The 16,759-nt window shown below is 35.4% G+C and overlaps 1 protein-coding gene across 6 annotated transcripts in view; it reads left to right on the forward strand.

Annotated features, from left to right (window-relative positions):
- Positions 1-16,759, forward strand: part of AP3B1 (adaptor related protein complex 3 subunit beta 1) — a 138,023-nt gene that overhangs the window by 100,099 nt on the left and 21,165 nt on the right. For all 6 annotated transcript variants that reach the window (XR_014939805.1, XR_004305544.2, XM_015848603.2 and 3 more), the window contains 2 exons: positions 8,755-8,986; positions 9,635-9,719. Coding sequence is in view for 4 of the 6 variants with exons in the window: in XM_015848603.2 (XP_015704089.2) it covers positions 8,755-8,986; positions 9,635-9,719 (317 nt within the window). In the remaining 2 variants the exon portion in view is untranslated. The remainder of the gene's footprint in view (positions 1-8,754; positions 8,987-9,634; positions 9,720-16,759) is intronic.

Consider the following 16,759-nt stretch of genomic DNA (forward strand, 5'->3'; position numbering starts at 1 on the left):
AATAAAAACACAGCATTACATATTCTCGACTCTCAAAGATTTGTGCTATTGTAACATGTATTTTTAGAAGCTTCCTTCACTTAAATCTCTTACAGATTCTGCTTGGGTTTTTTTTTAGTCCTGTTGTTGTTGTTATTGTTTTTTGTGTGACTGATTTTAGTTTGAGGTTTTTGTCCAAGGAAGGGTACAGAAAAACTGCAAAGGTATCATTTTAATTTTAAAATATCTTTATCAAGAGACCCATTGGCATATTCTGTTGTGGTGGCACAATGAGTTCTTGAAGCTCTAATAAGTATATGAACTACTATTTGTGAAAATAGCTAATTATCTCAAATGTAAGGATGATACAATAGATGTAAGTTACTTTTTCTTGATTGCAATTGGCCAATACTTAACAAAAACTTGGATTGTGCTTTAAAGCAGAATTTTAGAGCAGTATCTGAGGTTCCACCAGAAGATACTTCACTGATCTGGATCAAAGTTTCCCTTATAAGTTACTTGATATATGGAGTTACAAATAAATACAAATATTCTCAGAGTCCATAAACCTTGGAACTACCTAACCATTAAAAATAGGTGACAGTAGGAGTAAATGATTCATAATTAACATGTCTTAATTTCTGAAGAGATCTTTTTTTTTCAGCTTGGCATGGTTAAAACAAAAGTAGATAATCAAGTTTTGGTTAACAAATGTAAGAATCCATCTTGTCATTTTTACTTGAAGGGTCATCATTGTGTGGAATTAAAAACCTGATTATGAGATCTTGTCCACAAATTCTAAACATAAATTAAAACAAAAGATTTTGACATAGAAAGGAAAAAATACACACGAGGCTAAACCAACTTGTTTAGAGGTATTGGTGATGTTAGTACCATTTCTTCCATGGACCATGGAACTTAGGCTTGCAATATGAAGTGAAAGGCAAATCAGTTGTTGAAATATAGCATTGTGACCTATAATATTTTAAATGATATCCATTCAAAGATATTTTAACATACTCTGAAAGTTCCTCCTGATGAATGCAGGAAGGCGCATTGGGAAATTGCCCTTCATGCCACCTGCCCCAGAAACATATAAGGGTTGTTTCTTTGAAGTCTGGTAGGTGGTGTGGTACAGATTTCTAACACCAGCATCATTTCAGAGTGTTTTCAGGCCCCTTTTGCCACTTTCCAGAGAACACTGGAGGGGCAGGAGACAATTACAAAGCTATTGAATAATGCTGTGATTTAGTGGCATAAGATCAGAGATAGGTTTTTAATAAATTCACTTTGGTGACAGACCTTATTTTTGCATGCTTTTCTCCTAATAACTTTGTAGTTTGCGGTTATCTTAGTATCTTAAGATTAAAAGGACAGTTCTAAAATCTTCCTGAAATAGTGTTGCTAGGTGTGCAAATGATGAAAATGCGCAGTTTAAATCATTGTTCACTTGGCTTAGGAAATTTTTCTTTATATGGCTTCATGCAGTGTCAATTGCTGTTTCTAGTCTCTAGTGTCTGTGTTCTTGATTTAGAGTGGGCAGCAGGATTATTGAAAGTTACATCTGTAAGGGCTGTAAAATGGAGTTTTCAGTGGAACAGTGAAGCTCAGGAATTCAGTACTGTAAAAGTAGGTTTGTGTTCAAATTTTTATTATCACATTGACTCGGAAAGTTTTAATGAAAAATGTGCAGGGATCACTACTGTTTTCACTGATGGAACTTTGTAATAGCAACTGCAATAAGATATATTCTCACTACGTAAATCATAACTTTCAATTATTGTTAGATATGCACTAAAACTTGCTTTAAAGCTTAAGTAGTTTTAGTACATGCTCAGTGTAAAGTACTTAAGTGTACAGTGTACACTTAAGTTTAAAGCAAGTTTTAGTACATGCTCAGTGTCACAGTCTTCCTGCTGCTATGTTTGGAAGATGCAGGTGACAATAACAGAAATTCTACCAACTAGAATCAGGGTAATTTTGGAGTACTTGAGTGAAAATTGCCTGCCTAGTTTGTCTTTCATAATCAGCCAAGGGACCTCACACAGACACAGCTAATAATTAAAGCCACATTCTCAAGTTCACTGGACTGATGCCGTGAATTTTGTTTTGAGTCCCACTGAAATGTGGGACTGAATTTAAATAAATAAACAGGAGGTGACTTATTATAAATAAATCTCCATTACTCTAAGCAAAATACAAACTGTAGCAGATGATTGTTTTAAATTTTTTTTTTAAAACAAAAAATGAAACTTATAGGTAAAAAAAAAAAACTTGGAAAAGCTGTGTTTTAGCAATACTCTCATGACAACTGTAAGTTCATAAACTACAATACAAAGATTTTTTTCCAGTTAAAATATGTAAAATGACATAAAAGGGGAGTATCTATACATCAGCATCATGTGCTAGAAGTACATTCAAGCACATGCAGAGATTCTGCACCAGCACTCAGGAAATGATAACAGATGTCATGCACGCTAACTTCAGTGTTGATCTGGGAGTTTTGTCTCTGCAGGTGAGTTACTATACACTAATGTCAACCTGATAGAAGCCAAAACAACATTCTGCACACTTCAACAGGGATATAGTGACCAAAATTAGAATGTAGTGGTATAAAACCAGCAAAAGTGGAATTTACATTTCAGCAATTGTAAATATCTATGCTAGATTTGAAATATGGTATCTTACAGGCTGATTTTGCTTTGCCTTGTAAGTGGTAGTGTGGAGTAAGGGTTTCAACTTACGTTTTACACTTGACACAAGAGGTCTGTTTCTGGGGAGAAGTTTGAACTAGGTGCTTCTGATGGACAAGGTCAGTATGCAGGAATTATTCGCCATTTTGCACAGAAGAATGTGCCTTTCTGAATTTACACTAAGGTTTGTGAACACAGAGTTTGGCCCTTTCCTTGATGTTTGTGTTAATCCTGATTTGACTATGAGAGTATTCCCATTTTGTTGCTACTGAAATTCATTCTTTTGAGCATTTTAAAAAGATTTCACTGTTGTGCTGCACTTGTTCAACGTGGAGAAGAGAATGATCCAATATGACCTCATTGTGGCCTTCCAGTACATGAGGAAAGTTTATGAATAGGAGGGAGACAGACTTTTTAAATGGTCTGACTGTGACAGGACAAGGGGGGTTGGTTTTATCCTAAATGAGCAATTTAACTTAAATGCTAGGAGGAAATTCTTTGCTCAGAGAGTAGCGAGGTTCTGGCACAGCTGCCAAGAAAAGCTGTGGATACCCCATCCCTGAAGGCACTTAAGGCCAGGTTGGATAGGACCCTGGGCAGCCTGAGCTGGTGGGGGACTGGGGGTTGGAACTGGATGGTCCCTTAAGGTCCCTTCCAAGCCAAACCATTCTGTGAGTCAGTGATTATAATCATGTGCTATGTTGTTATTCCCAGCATAAGGAAAGGGCAAAGATGGGAGGCCTGTAACGAAACAGTGTGTTGGTTTAGTTTAATGCTTTAAATGTTCTCATACATGCAGAATTAAATATATTTCACTGACTCTCAGTTACATATAAACTGCAGTCTAAGTACAGTCTCAGTTTTAAAAGGCTTGATGAATCTGAAATTGAATTAATGAATTTTCTGCTGTTTGTGGTTAAGTCCTAATTTTTGTTCCTAAATATTATGAATTAATTCAGTAAAGTCTAAGAACAATACTTCTTGATGTAGACATACTGGAAATTTGTGTAGGTTTTTATATTTTAAAGGAACCAATGAAAAATCCAAGGGAAATGAAAGTATTAGGAAATGAGATTTTTTAACATTGCAGAAGATTCACAAATTGAACTTACCACTATTTGAAAGGATAATTTTAGGCCTGGTTAAGACCACATAAATATTAGAGTTAAAAAAAAAAAAAAAAATAGAAAAAAGGGTTAATTTTGACAACCTTGCAGAGGCAGACTATGAGATTTACAATAAAAACTTTCTTCTGTTGGAGTCTGATCTCTGAGTAAAAGAAGATCAGTGGGCATCATATAGACATTTTTGAATGTTGATTTCCTTGCAAGATTTTATAGACAATATTATTCAAACAATGTTGGAATTTAGTAAGAATTTTTGGAACTCACTTTCAATTGCCTGAAATTGTTTGCTAATAGTGGTTAAAAATTGTGAGAATTAATATGCAGATTTGCAGTTAGCCTCACTGATGTTCATAATTTAGGGAAGTGTGGAGCTTAAGAATTGGTGGCTGAGCAAAAAGAAGGGGGTTAGAATTGTTAGAAATTGAAGGTCTTCATAGCATATGTGACTTTAGAACGTGTTCAGTAGATATAGAGCAGGTGAATGAGTCTTCTGGGGAAAGTTATTTGAAGTATTTACTTAGATATGGTATGATATGAATTTGATAGGATGTTCTCAAGTGCCTACTGGTCTAGATAAACTAACCCAAGTGGAATCACAGTATCCTGTTACTTCTCTAGACTACAGAAAATATGAGCTTGCTAGATTGCATTTTTGTTTGTTCTGACTCCCCCTTGCATTATGAGAATGCTGATTATAACAGCTGTAATAGTAAGGCTTAAGTATGCTCTGGTTTTGGGTTTTCCTACAGCCTCATGAAATAATGCAGGGTAATTTCTTGCTCTTTTTTTTTTTTTTTTCTTGCATCTTTTAAAAGAATTATTAATTATTTTTGTAAGAGCTGTATATGGCAGACATTGCCATGTGACCATGAGTAATTGGTAATGGAGTAAAAGATTGTAATATGCTGTCATATATTGCCAGTAGTTGTCTTTCCTTTGCATGCCTGGATTTACATCTTTCTTCTTGTACTGTAAACCTGTGGTTAAGTTGTTCCTCTCATTTGAAAGATCATGTAAATGTGGCTGAGCTTTGAGATATTAAGGCTCTTTTAGCTCTTTGGAAGTTACTGGAGCACAGCTCTTTATTGAGTGTAGGAGAGGATACAGCTCTCACAGCTCAGCGGGTCATTCTTGGGTTATGTCATGGATATTGCCAATAGGAGGTCAGTAAGAGGGACTCCTTAGATTAGATGATTCAGTCCACTGTCTTAACAAAATGCAATTTAGAGGAAAAGAACATAATTATTATAATTTCTAGAAGAAAATATTTTTTCCAATAATAGATGCTTTATCCAAACATCCTTGAATGTTTGAATCAGGATCAAAATTTAATCCAAGTTTATTATTAAAGCATTATTCAAGTAAGGAAGAAATGCATCATACAGGAGAGTCTGTCGAACTCTTTTTTCTGTAGTACGTTTAATAAACCCTTTGGTGCTTCTTACTTAAAATAATAACAGTTTTTGTATTAACTTGAATTAATTATTGAGGACTTACTGAGCTGGCAAAAAAAAAAAGCGTGTTCATGTGTCGAGGGTTTGCTGGCTTGTAACTGGCTATGATCTTTATGGATTATTTTTGAGTATCTGCAGTTACCATGGGGGGCAGTCTGGTTCATACCAATAATTTTACCATGTGACATCACTGTGGAGTCCCTACAGCTGTATATTTTAAAAGGGGGGAAAAAAAAGAAAAAAGGAAAAAAAAAAAAAAAGTTTTGCAAGTTTAATCTTAATAATCTTCACCCAAAAAAAGCAGACATGCTATGTCATAAAATAACTATTAGTGACTAGTTTGTATCCTATAAATCTAACTTGAGTTGATAATATGGTCCATTACCAGCTAACTGCACAGAGTATTTTTCATTTTACACTCTTCAGTTACTTTTTAGTGAAGTGTTAAAAAATATGAAGCTTTTCTCCTCTCTAAAATTGCACACTGTCTGTCTGTTATTAGGGAGATAACAGCTCTTATAAATGTTTCAGTAAGCGTTAAGTAGACAGTTATGTGCACTCTCATTCCACGCTTATTTGCTTACTGTAATAAACTGATAAAATATGTGTGGTTTGTCTCTGTGTATCTGCAGGCATCATGAGTCACATAGATTTCCTTTAGAAATAATGTTGTGTCTGCAGAATTGATTGGTTATTTTCATAAACCATCCAAAGGTACACAAATGACTTCTATTATTTAAACATATGCTGTGAAAGATTTGTAGAGGATTATCTCATGGTTACTAGATGCTTCTTGTTTTATTAACTCTTTGGGGGGTTATTTTAACCCCAGAATGATTGTGGGTATTGTGCTATATAGATTTCTGTAAGTACTGCAATTGTATACATTGGAAATTTTAAAATAAAACAAACAAAAAATGTGTTTACCAGTCTGATCAAGCTGCTCAGTAAACTGCCATACAGTAACAGCAGCCTTTGTCATCTCACAACCATCACTAGCAAGAAAGTGTCTAAAGAATAATACTTCTCCAGAAATAATAAATTCTGATGTTAAAAAGACATATTTTATTTACTTCTAGTACTGACATGTTAAATACAGCTGGAAATTAATGTTCTATGGGTTATTATTCTCTGTCTGTCTTCTGCGTGTCTTCCAGTTTGTATGGTATGATACAGAAAATAGAAGTGAATTTCCTCAAATTGATAAAATTCTGAATGAAATATGAGAAGCAGTGCTATAAGAGGCTGAGATTAAATTCTCTGAGTAAAAATCACAGTCAGGTTTTGATAAAACTTCAGTCTGTGTGATAATTTAAATGTATTGGGGGAGTTTTACTCAATCTGTACGAATAAACATCTACATGTTGAACTTCTGACTACCATCTTCTTATGCTTTCATTCCTATTAATAAATAGTTTTTCAAAATAATGTAAGCACAGAGAAGTAGAACGCTTCAAAATACTTGTTTTAACATGGATAAAGCATATTGCTTAAGCCTGTTAATGAAAAATGGCTGAGCAGTTTTATGAAATAACTTCACAGTTATGTATGTCCAATTCAATCTGAATTAAATGTTTGAAGTCAAAGGCTGAGTTTGACTTCATATAAAATCTCAATTCATCTTTTCGAAACTTTAAGTTTTATTAATTAATTTTCTTCTGCTGACAAAGGAAAACTAATCAAGTTGTCCCTGAGCACATTGCATAATATTTCACCTGAATTGAGACAATTTACTTTAAATGTAGTAATAACTTGATAACTTAATAACAGAGTCAACACTAGGGTTGGGGAGTATCTTCAAATTGATGGATTCTGAAACTGTCTTTTAGCCTTTACACCTGAGGTTACTGATACATCATTAATTGTATATAAGAAAACTCATACCAGAGGGATTTTGTTGTTTTTTTTGTTTCTTTTTTTTGGTTTGTTTTGGTTTGGTTTGGTTTGGTTTGGTTTTTTTGGGTTTTAAATTGGAAAGTTAAACCTGATGTGGATGTTTTGTAGATGTTTTTTTCTCAGTCACGTCACTAAGTGATTTATATTAATCATAGTCATGCAGTGGTTGGGCTCTACGTGAATAGAAAGCCTTTTTACCTTTTACTTCATTAGTTATTTGTCATTCAGTGCAATACATCTAAATGATGCACCTTCCAAAGCCACTGCTGAATACCCAGTCACTGTCTTCCTTGTGTGGTTTCTTTAGCTTTCGTCAGTGCAGTGACTACACTTCTAAACATTTAGCTGTTGATCTTTACAGATAGTGATCTAAGATGAAATGTATTATAGCCTTGCTTTCCAGTTTAGAAGTTGGTGCTGAGACAGTATGGTCAAGTTTGTTATGTGCTCACTAACTTCTTTTTCAAAAGGATTCTCTAGAGATGTGTATTTTGTTTCCCATTTCTCTATCACCTTGTAGGTGTAAATCACAGCTCTTACCAGCTTCTCATGTTGTTGGAAGTGTGCAAAAAGTCACAGCACCTCAATGTTAAATGTGGCAATAAGAAAAACATAGCACTCTGTAAGAGTTTTGTAGGCAAGGCAAGTTAAAAGCCAGTTTTCCTTTCTTAAGTGCTTAGCATCTTGAAACATCATTTTATTTGTAGCTGTCTCTTTCACTTAGTTACATATTCAAGGCTATAAATGTAAGGCAAAAGACAGACACTCATAGAAATTAACATCTAAAATTCAGTAGCTTATATCAGATTTCTCAAGCAGGATTTATGTGTTGAGCATTTGGCCTTTTCAACCTCCTTCAACCTGTTTATATAGCTTTACTTTCTGTACAGTTTCTTAACCTATGGCAAGTAAGCTTGTCTGAAGAAGATCATACATTCACCTTATGCTGTTTTGTGCATATTCCTTCCTTTTTCACTCTGGAACTCTTGACTTTGGATCTCAAGGGCAGCAGTATCTCTTGTGGTTTTCTTGTCCACTTTCACACTGCTATTTCAGGATAGAAAGGACCTGAAGTCCTTAAGATTTCTCTTATTGCATGTGGCAGTAGGATGATTTAAAAAGTGACAACACTGCTCTGCTCTGTACTCCTGTAGATTTAGTATCTGACTGGTGTAGTTGTTAGACAATATTTTATTTGTTTTAACAAGAGGAAAAACTATAGTTTTGTGTCCCATGGTGGGTTTGGGCCCAGCCTTGAGTTTTGATGCTTAGAATAGAGAAACAACATTATTTTATCTGTAACTTAAAAAATCCATGATTTAATAGACAGTAGAGTTAAAATATTGAAAAGAGATACAAAACAAGAATTGGGCAAGTACAACAAAATAAAAGCTGCTATTTCTCAGCACCATTAATGTTATTTTTAGATTCTCTTGAAGATACATCTATTAAAGTGCAATAACAGGTAAATCCTTTCATGTGTCTGGTTTGCCGAAATTCTGATTGGAAAGCAGGCATTCCAGCTGCGTGAGAAGTTTAGCATTTAACTGTAATTTTATCTGTTCTTCTCTTAAAATGTTCATCACCTTGTTTTGTACTTAACAGGTCTCTACCCCAGTCTTTGTGCCAACAAAAATGCATGAAATGCTTCATCGGATGACTGGAAAAGGATTATCAGCTCATTATCAGTTCTCAAGACAACCGTGCATTTTTGGTGATCGTATGGTATCTGTGCAAGTGACATTAACAAATACAACTGATCAGAAGATAGATAATATCCATATAGGGGAGAAGAAATTACCCCCTGGCATGAGGATGCATGAGTTTAATCCAATAGGTAATTGTATTCTGTCTTTAAAATCTTACTGTTTTGACAAATTTCAAACACAGAAAGTAGTGGTTTTGCATAGTCATACACATTCTTACATATAGACACAAGTCCTTACTCATGTCTCTCTGAATCCATTCATCCTTCAGTCAGCACTGACGTTTGTCACAAAAGGCTTGTAAGTAGGAAATGGTAATGCTATTAATCAGATCATATACTCAAAATGTCACCGAACAGTCAATAGAACTCACTTATGTTATGGGGAAAGAACGTGAAAAATTCAGGGATGAACACACTATCCATTTCAGGTTTATTCAGTTCCACAACATAGTCCTCCTCATTGCTGTTTCCCCAGTAATGATTTCATGCTGGTAGCTGTCCTGTCCTATGAAGCTGTTTCTTTTGCAGAAATTAAGTTATAAATCATCTACAGTTTCTTCTAAAAGCTTGCCTTTCTCATTTAAACATAAATTTCTGGTATTCTTTGTCACTTTAACTTAGTATATATGCCCTGTTATTATCTCATGTGTGTTTCCAGCATTTGGAAAATATTTTATTAATACAGGTTTTCTAATTTTTGAAATTGTGGTGGGTTGTATATGCATTATAGTGTTCTTCTGCATGCTCACTGTAGCTGTTCAAAATGTTTCTTTGTAGAATGCCTTGAGCCTGAGAAATCTGTGACTGTTTCAATGGGCATCGACTTCTGTGATTCTACTCAGACTGCCAGTTTCCAGTTATGGTAAGTTCTCATGGAAGTGGGAATGGAAATCTGCTATAAACATAATGGCACGTGGTACTTTTTTTTTTTTTTTTTTTGCTGAGTGTAACTTAAGTTTATTTTGCAGCATCAATTGTACTGTTTAATAAATATTTAAATAATTGAACAATTGGCAACATGTTGAACGCCAAAAATGTTTTAGGAAAATGATATAATTGCTGTTCTGTTTCATAAGAATTATGAGTTTTCTTTGGTCTTTTTTTTTTTTTTTTTTAGCACTTGCCTCTAAACATGCAGATTCGATCTCAAATGTAGGCTTGAAATTATGTGTATTAAGTGCAAGAATTATTTGTCAGGTTGTGTTTGTGTGATCATAATTTTCTTTTAGTATAGATAATACCAGGTAGAAATATCAACTCCTTTTCCAAGTTAGAATTACATCTATTCTCAAATTTTGTTTTTATTTCTTCCCCACTCTTCCTGGGATTCTTTTAATAACAACACCTTGAAGGAAGCTGTCAGATCTGACTAGCATGCTGGAATTTTTTGTATACAGAATCCTAGAATCATAGAATTGCTCAGGTTGGAAAAGACCTTAAAGGTCATCAAGTCAAACCACAACCTAACCATAGTACCCTAACTCTAACAGCTCTCCACTAAATTATGTCCCTGAGCACCACATCTGAACAGTTTTTATACACATCCAGGGATGGTGACTCAATCACCTCCCTGGGGAGCCTATTCCAGTGCTTAATTACCCTTCTGTAAAGCTGTTTTTCCTGATAACCAACCTCTGCTTACCCTGATGCAACCTGAGACCATTTCCCCTGGTCCTCTCACCTGTCACCAGTGAGAAGAGACCAACTCCACTCTTGCTGTAAGCACCTTTCAGATATTGGAAGAGAGCAATAAGGTCTCCCCTCAGCCTCCTCTTCCCCGGACTAAACAGTCCCACTTCCTTCAGTCACTCCTCATAGGGCATATTCTTCAAGCCCTTCACATGCCTTGCTGACCTTCTTTGGACCCGCTCCAGCACCTCAGTGTCCTTTCTGTACTGGGGTGCCCAAAACTGAGCACAGTACTTGAGGTAGGGCCTCACCAGTGCCGAGTACAGGGGCAGCATTACTTCCCTAGTGCTGCTCACTACACCTATTCCTGATACAAGCCAGGATGCCATTGGCCTTCTTGGCCACCAGGGCACACTGCTGGCTCATATTCAGCCCACTGTCCACCAGCACACCAAGGTCCCTTTCCATCAGGCAGCTTTCCAGCCACTCCTCTCCAAGCCTGTAGGGTTCCCTGGGTTTGTTGTGACCAAAATGCAGGACCCAACACTTGGCCATATTGAAACTCAAACAGTTTACCTTGGCCCTTTGATCCAGTCTATCCAGGTCCCTCCATAGTGCCTTTCTTCCCTCAGGCAGATCAACACTCTCTCCCAAACTGGTGTCATGTACAAACTTACTGAGCGTGCACTCAATTCCCTCATCAAGATGTTAAATAGAAGTGGCTGCAGTACTGAGCCCTGGGGGACACCACTCATTATCAGCCCCCAACTGGATTTAACTTCATTGTCCACAACCCTTTGGGCCCAGCCATCCAGCCAGTGTTTCACCCAGCGGAGCATACGCCCATCCAAATCATGTGTAGCCAGCTTCTCCATGAGAATGTTTTGGGGGACAGTGTTAAAGGCTTCACTGAAGTCCAGGCAGACCGCATCAACAGCCTTACCTTCATCCACTAAGCAGGAGACTTTGTCGTAGAACGAAACAAAGTTTGTCAAACAGGATCTACCGTTCATAAACCCATGCTGACTGGATCTGATTCCCTGGCTGACCTTCTGATTGGTCCATGATGGCTGCTGAGATTATCTATTCCATAATATATATATATACACTATATTATATATATATATATATTATATATTATATATATTATATATACTATATATATAATATATTATATATATTATATATACTATATATATATTATATATATATATATATATATATTATATATTATATATATTATATATAATATATATATTTTTTATATATATATATATATATATATATCTGTGACTTCTGGAACATGACTGTGTGAAAATTGTCCCAAAATTTGCTGACTGGACATTCAGGATCCATATTCTGAAGAGTTCCATTGCCTTCTAGGCTAGCAGGAATTTTTTTCACACAGTGAGAGCTCTGTTACAGAGCATCATTTGAAACCAGGGAAAAGGACTAGCAGTGTCTAAATATTAGGAATTAATAGTTCTCGGCAAGGATCCTCCTTTTAAAAGCATTTCAGGCATGTGCTAGCTTACATCATCTTTGAAACAAGGAAAAGGCACTATGTGAATCTCTGTGAATCTTTTTTTCTCCCATATATGTGAAAATAATGTTTTTTTTTACATACCGTTGCAAGAACTACTAGTTTCTATACCCAGCAGCAAGAGGGATATTGAATAGGCATTCACACTGCAGCATTCTAAATTAGAGATAACTGTCATTCTTTCAGAAATTTCTGGACCCCTCTCTTCAATAATTTAGGAAATTTAATGCACAGCTTCCAGCTCATAGATTATTAAAGGGAAGAGTAAAAGCTTTTTAATCTAAATGTACCCAAGTGACTTCAAAATAAGCTAAATTTCCTGTTTTAGGGAAAGGCGTGTTTTACTATTGAAAATGTATATTTTGCCTCCTCAAACCTTTTTCTGCACACATTTTCATTTTAACAGATAGTAGTATCTTTAGCAAGGTGTCTATAACATGTAGTTTGTGCTCATCACATTGTTACAGTTTGTGCTGTTTCCAGAATTTGGGAATGGATTTGGACTGTTGCCTGATGCAAGGCTTGTTTGTGAAGGGGAGTTCCATTCTATGCAATACAATTTCATTATTGCTTCAAAGTGAATAAATACATTCTGTTTTTATTGTGAATAAAATATGGTCAGTGTATCAGGCAGGAATGCTCTTTTAAAAAAGGACTGACATTATTCTTTCAAATTAATATTTTTAGTATACTAATGATTTGTTTTCTAAATTATACAATTTATTGCTAAGAATCTTAGAAATGAGGAGGATAAGCAATGTAGCATAAAACATTGATTTTATGCAGATCATCACCTTTATGTTTTGGGAGGTCTGCTGTATTAGTGATGTATAAAAACTGATTACTTTCTCCAACATTGCCTAGTAATTGTTTATTATTTTCCTATTAGACAAACAAGACCGATCAATAATCCTGAACACCAACCAGACTATGAGTAACATCACTGTAAATAGATTTGCCTCAGACCTCAGTGGTGTATTCATTTTAATGATTTGGACAATGTGAGTCCAATGACAAAGCTCAAGCTAAGTTTAAAATTAAATTAAGAATAGGAATTGCTTGCTTTGTTCCTTTGCTAATTGATAGGGCCCTGTCTCTTTGAAACTGGTTCTCACTAAATAGTGTAGAAATCGTTAAAATATTTGTTGAATTAAATTTGCTGTTTTACTGTTAAAAATACAACATTGTTCAAAATTCTGCTGATGTGTTTTCTTTGGAGATATCATGTGTTCTGTCATTTTGTGGCCTGTATCAGAACTCAACTGTACCCTTCTTAATCTTTTATACTACTTTAAAAGGTTACATCTAAAAGTAAGAATAAGTTGCAAAAGTTTGTTAAAATGTTGTCCAAATATTGTGCTTACACAGGTGTCAATATTCTTATATTTTCTGATAATGTATCTTTATGGAAACATTGTCAGTTATTTTGCATTTTTGTTAGAAGCATATTCAGTAATAGTTTACTTGGTCATAATAATTTTCTTAACGTTGTTCTAAAAGGGAGCACTTTGTCTTGCATCAAATGTAATTGATCCTGAAGCAGTGTAATCACAATTACTCACTTTCTTAATTGGCCTGCCCAAAATCAGAAAATGGAAACCGATCGACAGTGTTTAAATCAATAGCTTTGTAGTAATGCTTGTGGGGGTAGGGAGATAGTGGTAATGGCTAGATCAATTGGTCTTAGATGCCAATCATGCACTGTGTGGTTTGCATAGCAAATGCTACCTTTCTGCTTGGGGATGTGCTGCTGTAATAGTTGGTTCAATAAATACAAACTATATGAAGAAAAATAACATGCGTAATAAAATATTTAGATCTCTTTCTGAATTTGTTGTACAAATTAAGGACAATGAAGGTGAAATTGTATTTACAGAGAGGCTGAAAGGGCTGAGCTCAGAAAGACTTCCCCAGTAGATTATATATTCATATGAACTAAAGCTTATCAAGATCACATATCTAATTAAAAAGAGGTGAAATGCCATTACTTGAAAACTGTTCCTAATCCATTTGTTTAGAATATGCATTAGGATGTTCATCTTATGTACTCATAAGGCAAAAGTCTCTTCATTGCCGTTTTTTATGTGCCTTCTCTTTTCAGAGGTATATTGTTTCAGTTACAATGGTGTTCTGAACAATAGTGCTCCCCTTGAGCAGAAAGTTAAATAGAGATTGCTGTTCTGAAAAGATATTTTTATTGTTATTGATCCTTTTTGGATCCTACAGATACCAAAGCAGCTCCTTTTGGAACTTCCTACAGATTCTTTAGCTTGTTCAATTGTAGTTACCCCTGGTAAGTGTTAGCATACCCATCACCCCAGTAAGAGACCCCTGTCTTTGCTATGTAGGTGATCATCAGTGAACAAGGACAGGTTGGAATCCTCAGTTCCCTGGAACGGGTCCTTGGTTTTGCAGACAAACTGTAGTGTAATCCACTGACAGTAGATTGTATTTTTTTTCCTTATCCATATTTCTGCCTTAGCGTGGTTTTCTCCTGAATTGTTGAGATAATCACTGTCTTAAAAATCTTATCATTCTCTTTTTTTATTGTTATTATCTGGTATGTCACAAAGGTTTAGGAGCTTAGCCATATCAGAATTTGGTGTTGGATCCTTGGAATGAACACATTTAAAGCCCTGGAGAAGAAAGGCAAGGAAGGTTACAGAGGCGGGAAGTTACAGCACATACATGCTCTTAATGCTATTTTGCGTGTATATATTTAGAATTTCAAGCTCCTAGCTGTGTTTGCAAAAGCCAGTAGGCAAATCTCTGACTTGTATTAGGTGTTTAGTGAGTAACTCTGTGTGAAAGGGAGGTGTTCCATTCACAACATTGAGAGCTGAAAAAAAATGGGCAGGAAACTTGTCCTTACCTCCTCTTCTCTTTGTTTTTCATCCCTCCTTCTTGCTCCCTTAGCACATCCCAAAGCTAAAAAAAAGCCAGAGCTCTGGATATAAAATTAATTTACAGAGAACCTGTTTTCATTTCCCCTGATATTTTAAAAAGCATGCAAGATGTTACTCTGTTGTCTTTGGAACAATACCACGTAGAGAAAATGTCTGTGCCCTGCATCTCTTCATCTGCACCTACTTTTCTCAAGGCTTATGTGCAAAAAATACAATTAGGGCTCCCCAGAAGAAAGAGAAGTGGCGCAGAAGAAACAACTTTGTGCCTTTCATTCTTACTCTAAATAATGAGACCATGGGAAAACAGTGTGATCTGTAGCAGAGATTTTTGTAGGTATGGACCAGTCACCTAATGCAAGACAAATATTATCGGAAGATCTAGGACCCTGTACATACTCTTCTATTGTGGTGCTGTTACGAGAGAAAGGAACCATCTGCTCACCTTATCTACTCTGGCCTGTATAAGGAGTAATCTGCAGAGTATTGTAGGAGCTGTTGGTATAGCAGGGAGAATATAGCAACATCCTAATTGAAATTCATGAAATCCATGATGGAAATGAATGAAACCTTATTAATCTACTCTGTGCGTTTAACCTTACTGTACACATTTTTGTTCTATATTTTGTTTTCCAAGACAGATGGGAGTTTTTTGCAGTATGAGATTCTCTTATCTCACTCTAGGTTGGTGTGGGAATCTTCCCAAGAAGAATTTCTACCTGCAAAATAGAATACATGAGAAAGATCAGCTGGGTAGCAGTCAGTATTTCATTTGAGTATAAAAAATACATTCAAATTACATGCCTACATGACATCATCTGATTAAAATTATGTAATAGAATATGTTATGGAACGTATTAAAAGTTGATGTTAGAGAAACAGGCAGGACTGACTTCACATCAGTCAATTGCATTTTTACTTGTTTCTTGCAGTTTCCTTCCCTAATGCTTTGTCAGCAGATCACTAGGTTGTTTACAGATGTTGGATATTAAGACAAGCAATCCTGTACTCTTCTCTTTACTTCATTACTCTAAAGTAGTCAGTTGGCCCAGATCCAGAAAGCACATATATTTAGATAGATAACTGACCTAAAAAAAGCGAGGCTGGACATGAATGTGTACACTGATTTTTTCTATTTCTCAAATCTTTTTTTTTTTTTTTTTCGTGTAAAAGCAGAATGTCATTTATTCTTTCAGCAAGAGTATATGAGCAAAGTCTCCCATACTTCTTTTTTTTCCCCAGGAATTTAGTGTGATGTTCTGCCTCTTCCATTCTATTTTTTAATCATTTGTGAAGGTCTTTTAAGTATAAGACAAAAATAGTGAGCTGTTTTTCAATAAATGTATTCTGAGTCAAGCATGTACCACTCTGCTCTGCTGGGAATAAAAAGAAAGAGAAGCATGTATGTAGCAAGAAGACTATTGCCCAGCCTCTTGCTAAAATAATAAGCTTTAAAAATTAAGACTGCCATCTGAAGAGTGCTCATTTGTATTAGTTATAAAGATTTCAGATTTTTTTAAAGAGGATATTTTAAAGAGGACTTTTTTCCACAGGTCATTTGTTAAAGAACTTCTCCCTGTTTACCTTTTGTTGCCAGTCTTTTTTATGTAATAGCAAAAGGAGTAAGGAAAATGGATATCGGTTTCAAATGACAGGGGCTAGCTATTCCCATTGCAGCTACATGAAGGAGAGTTAAAACTGTACATCATCTATAGGATTTAATGTTTGTCTTGTAATGTAATCTGTCACGGAGCTGGTGTTTTCCTGTGGGAGTATTATCACCTTTCATTTTTTCATCTTCATGGGGTACATCAGAACATAAAACAT

The sequence above is a fragment of the Coturnix japonica genome, chromosome Z (assembly GCF_054131305.1).
Source record: "Coturnix japonica strain WE chromosome Z, WE-NBRP24, whole genome shotgun sequence".
Taxonomy (NCBI): Eukaryota; Metazoa; Chordata; class Aves; order Galliformes; family Phasianidae; genus Coturnix; species Coturnix japonica.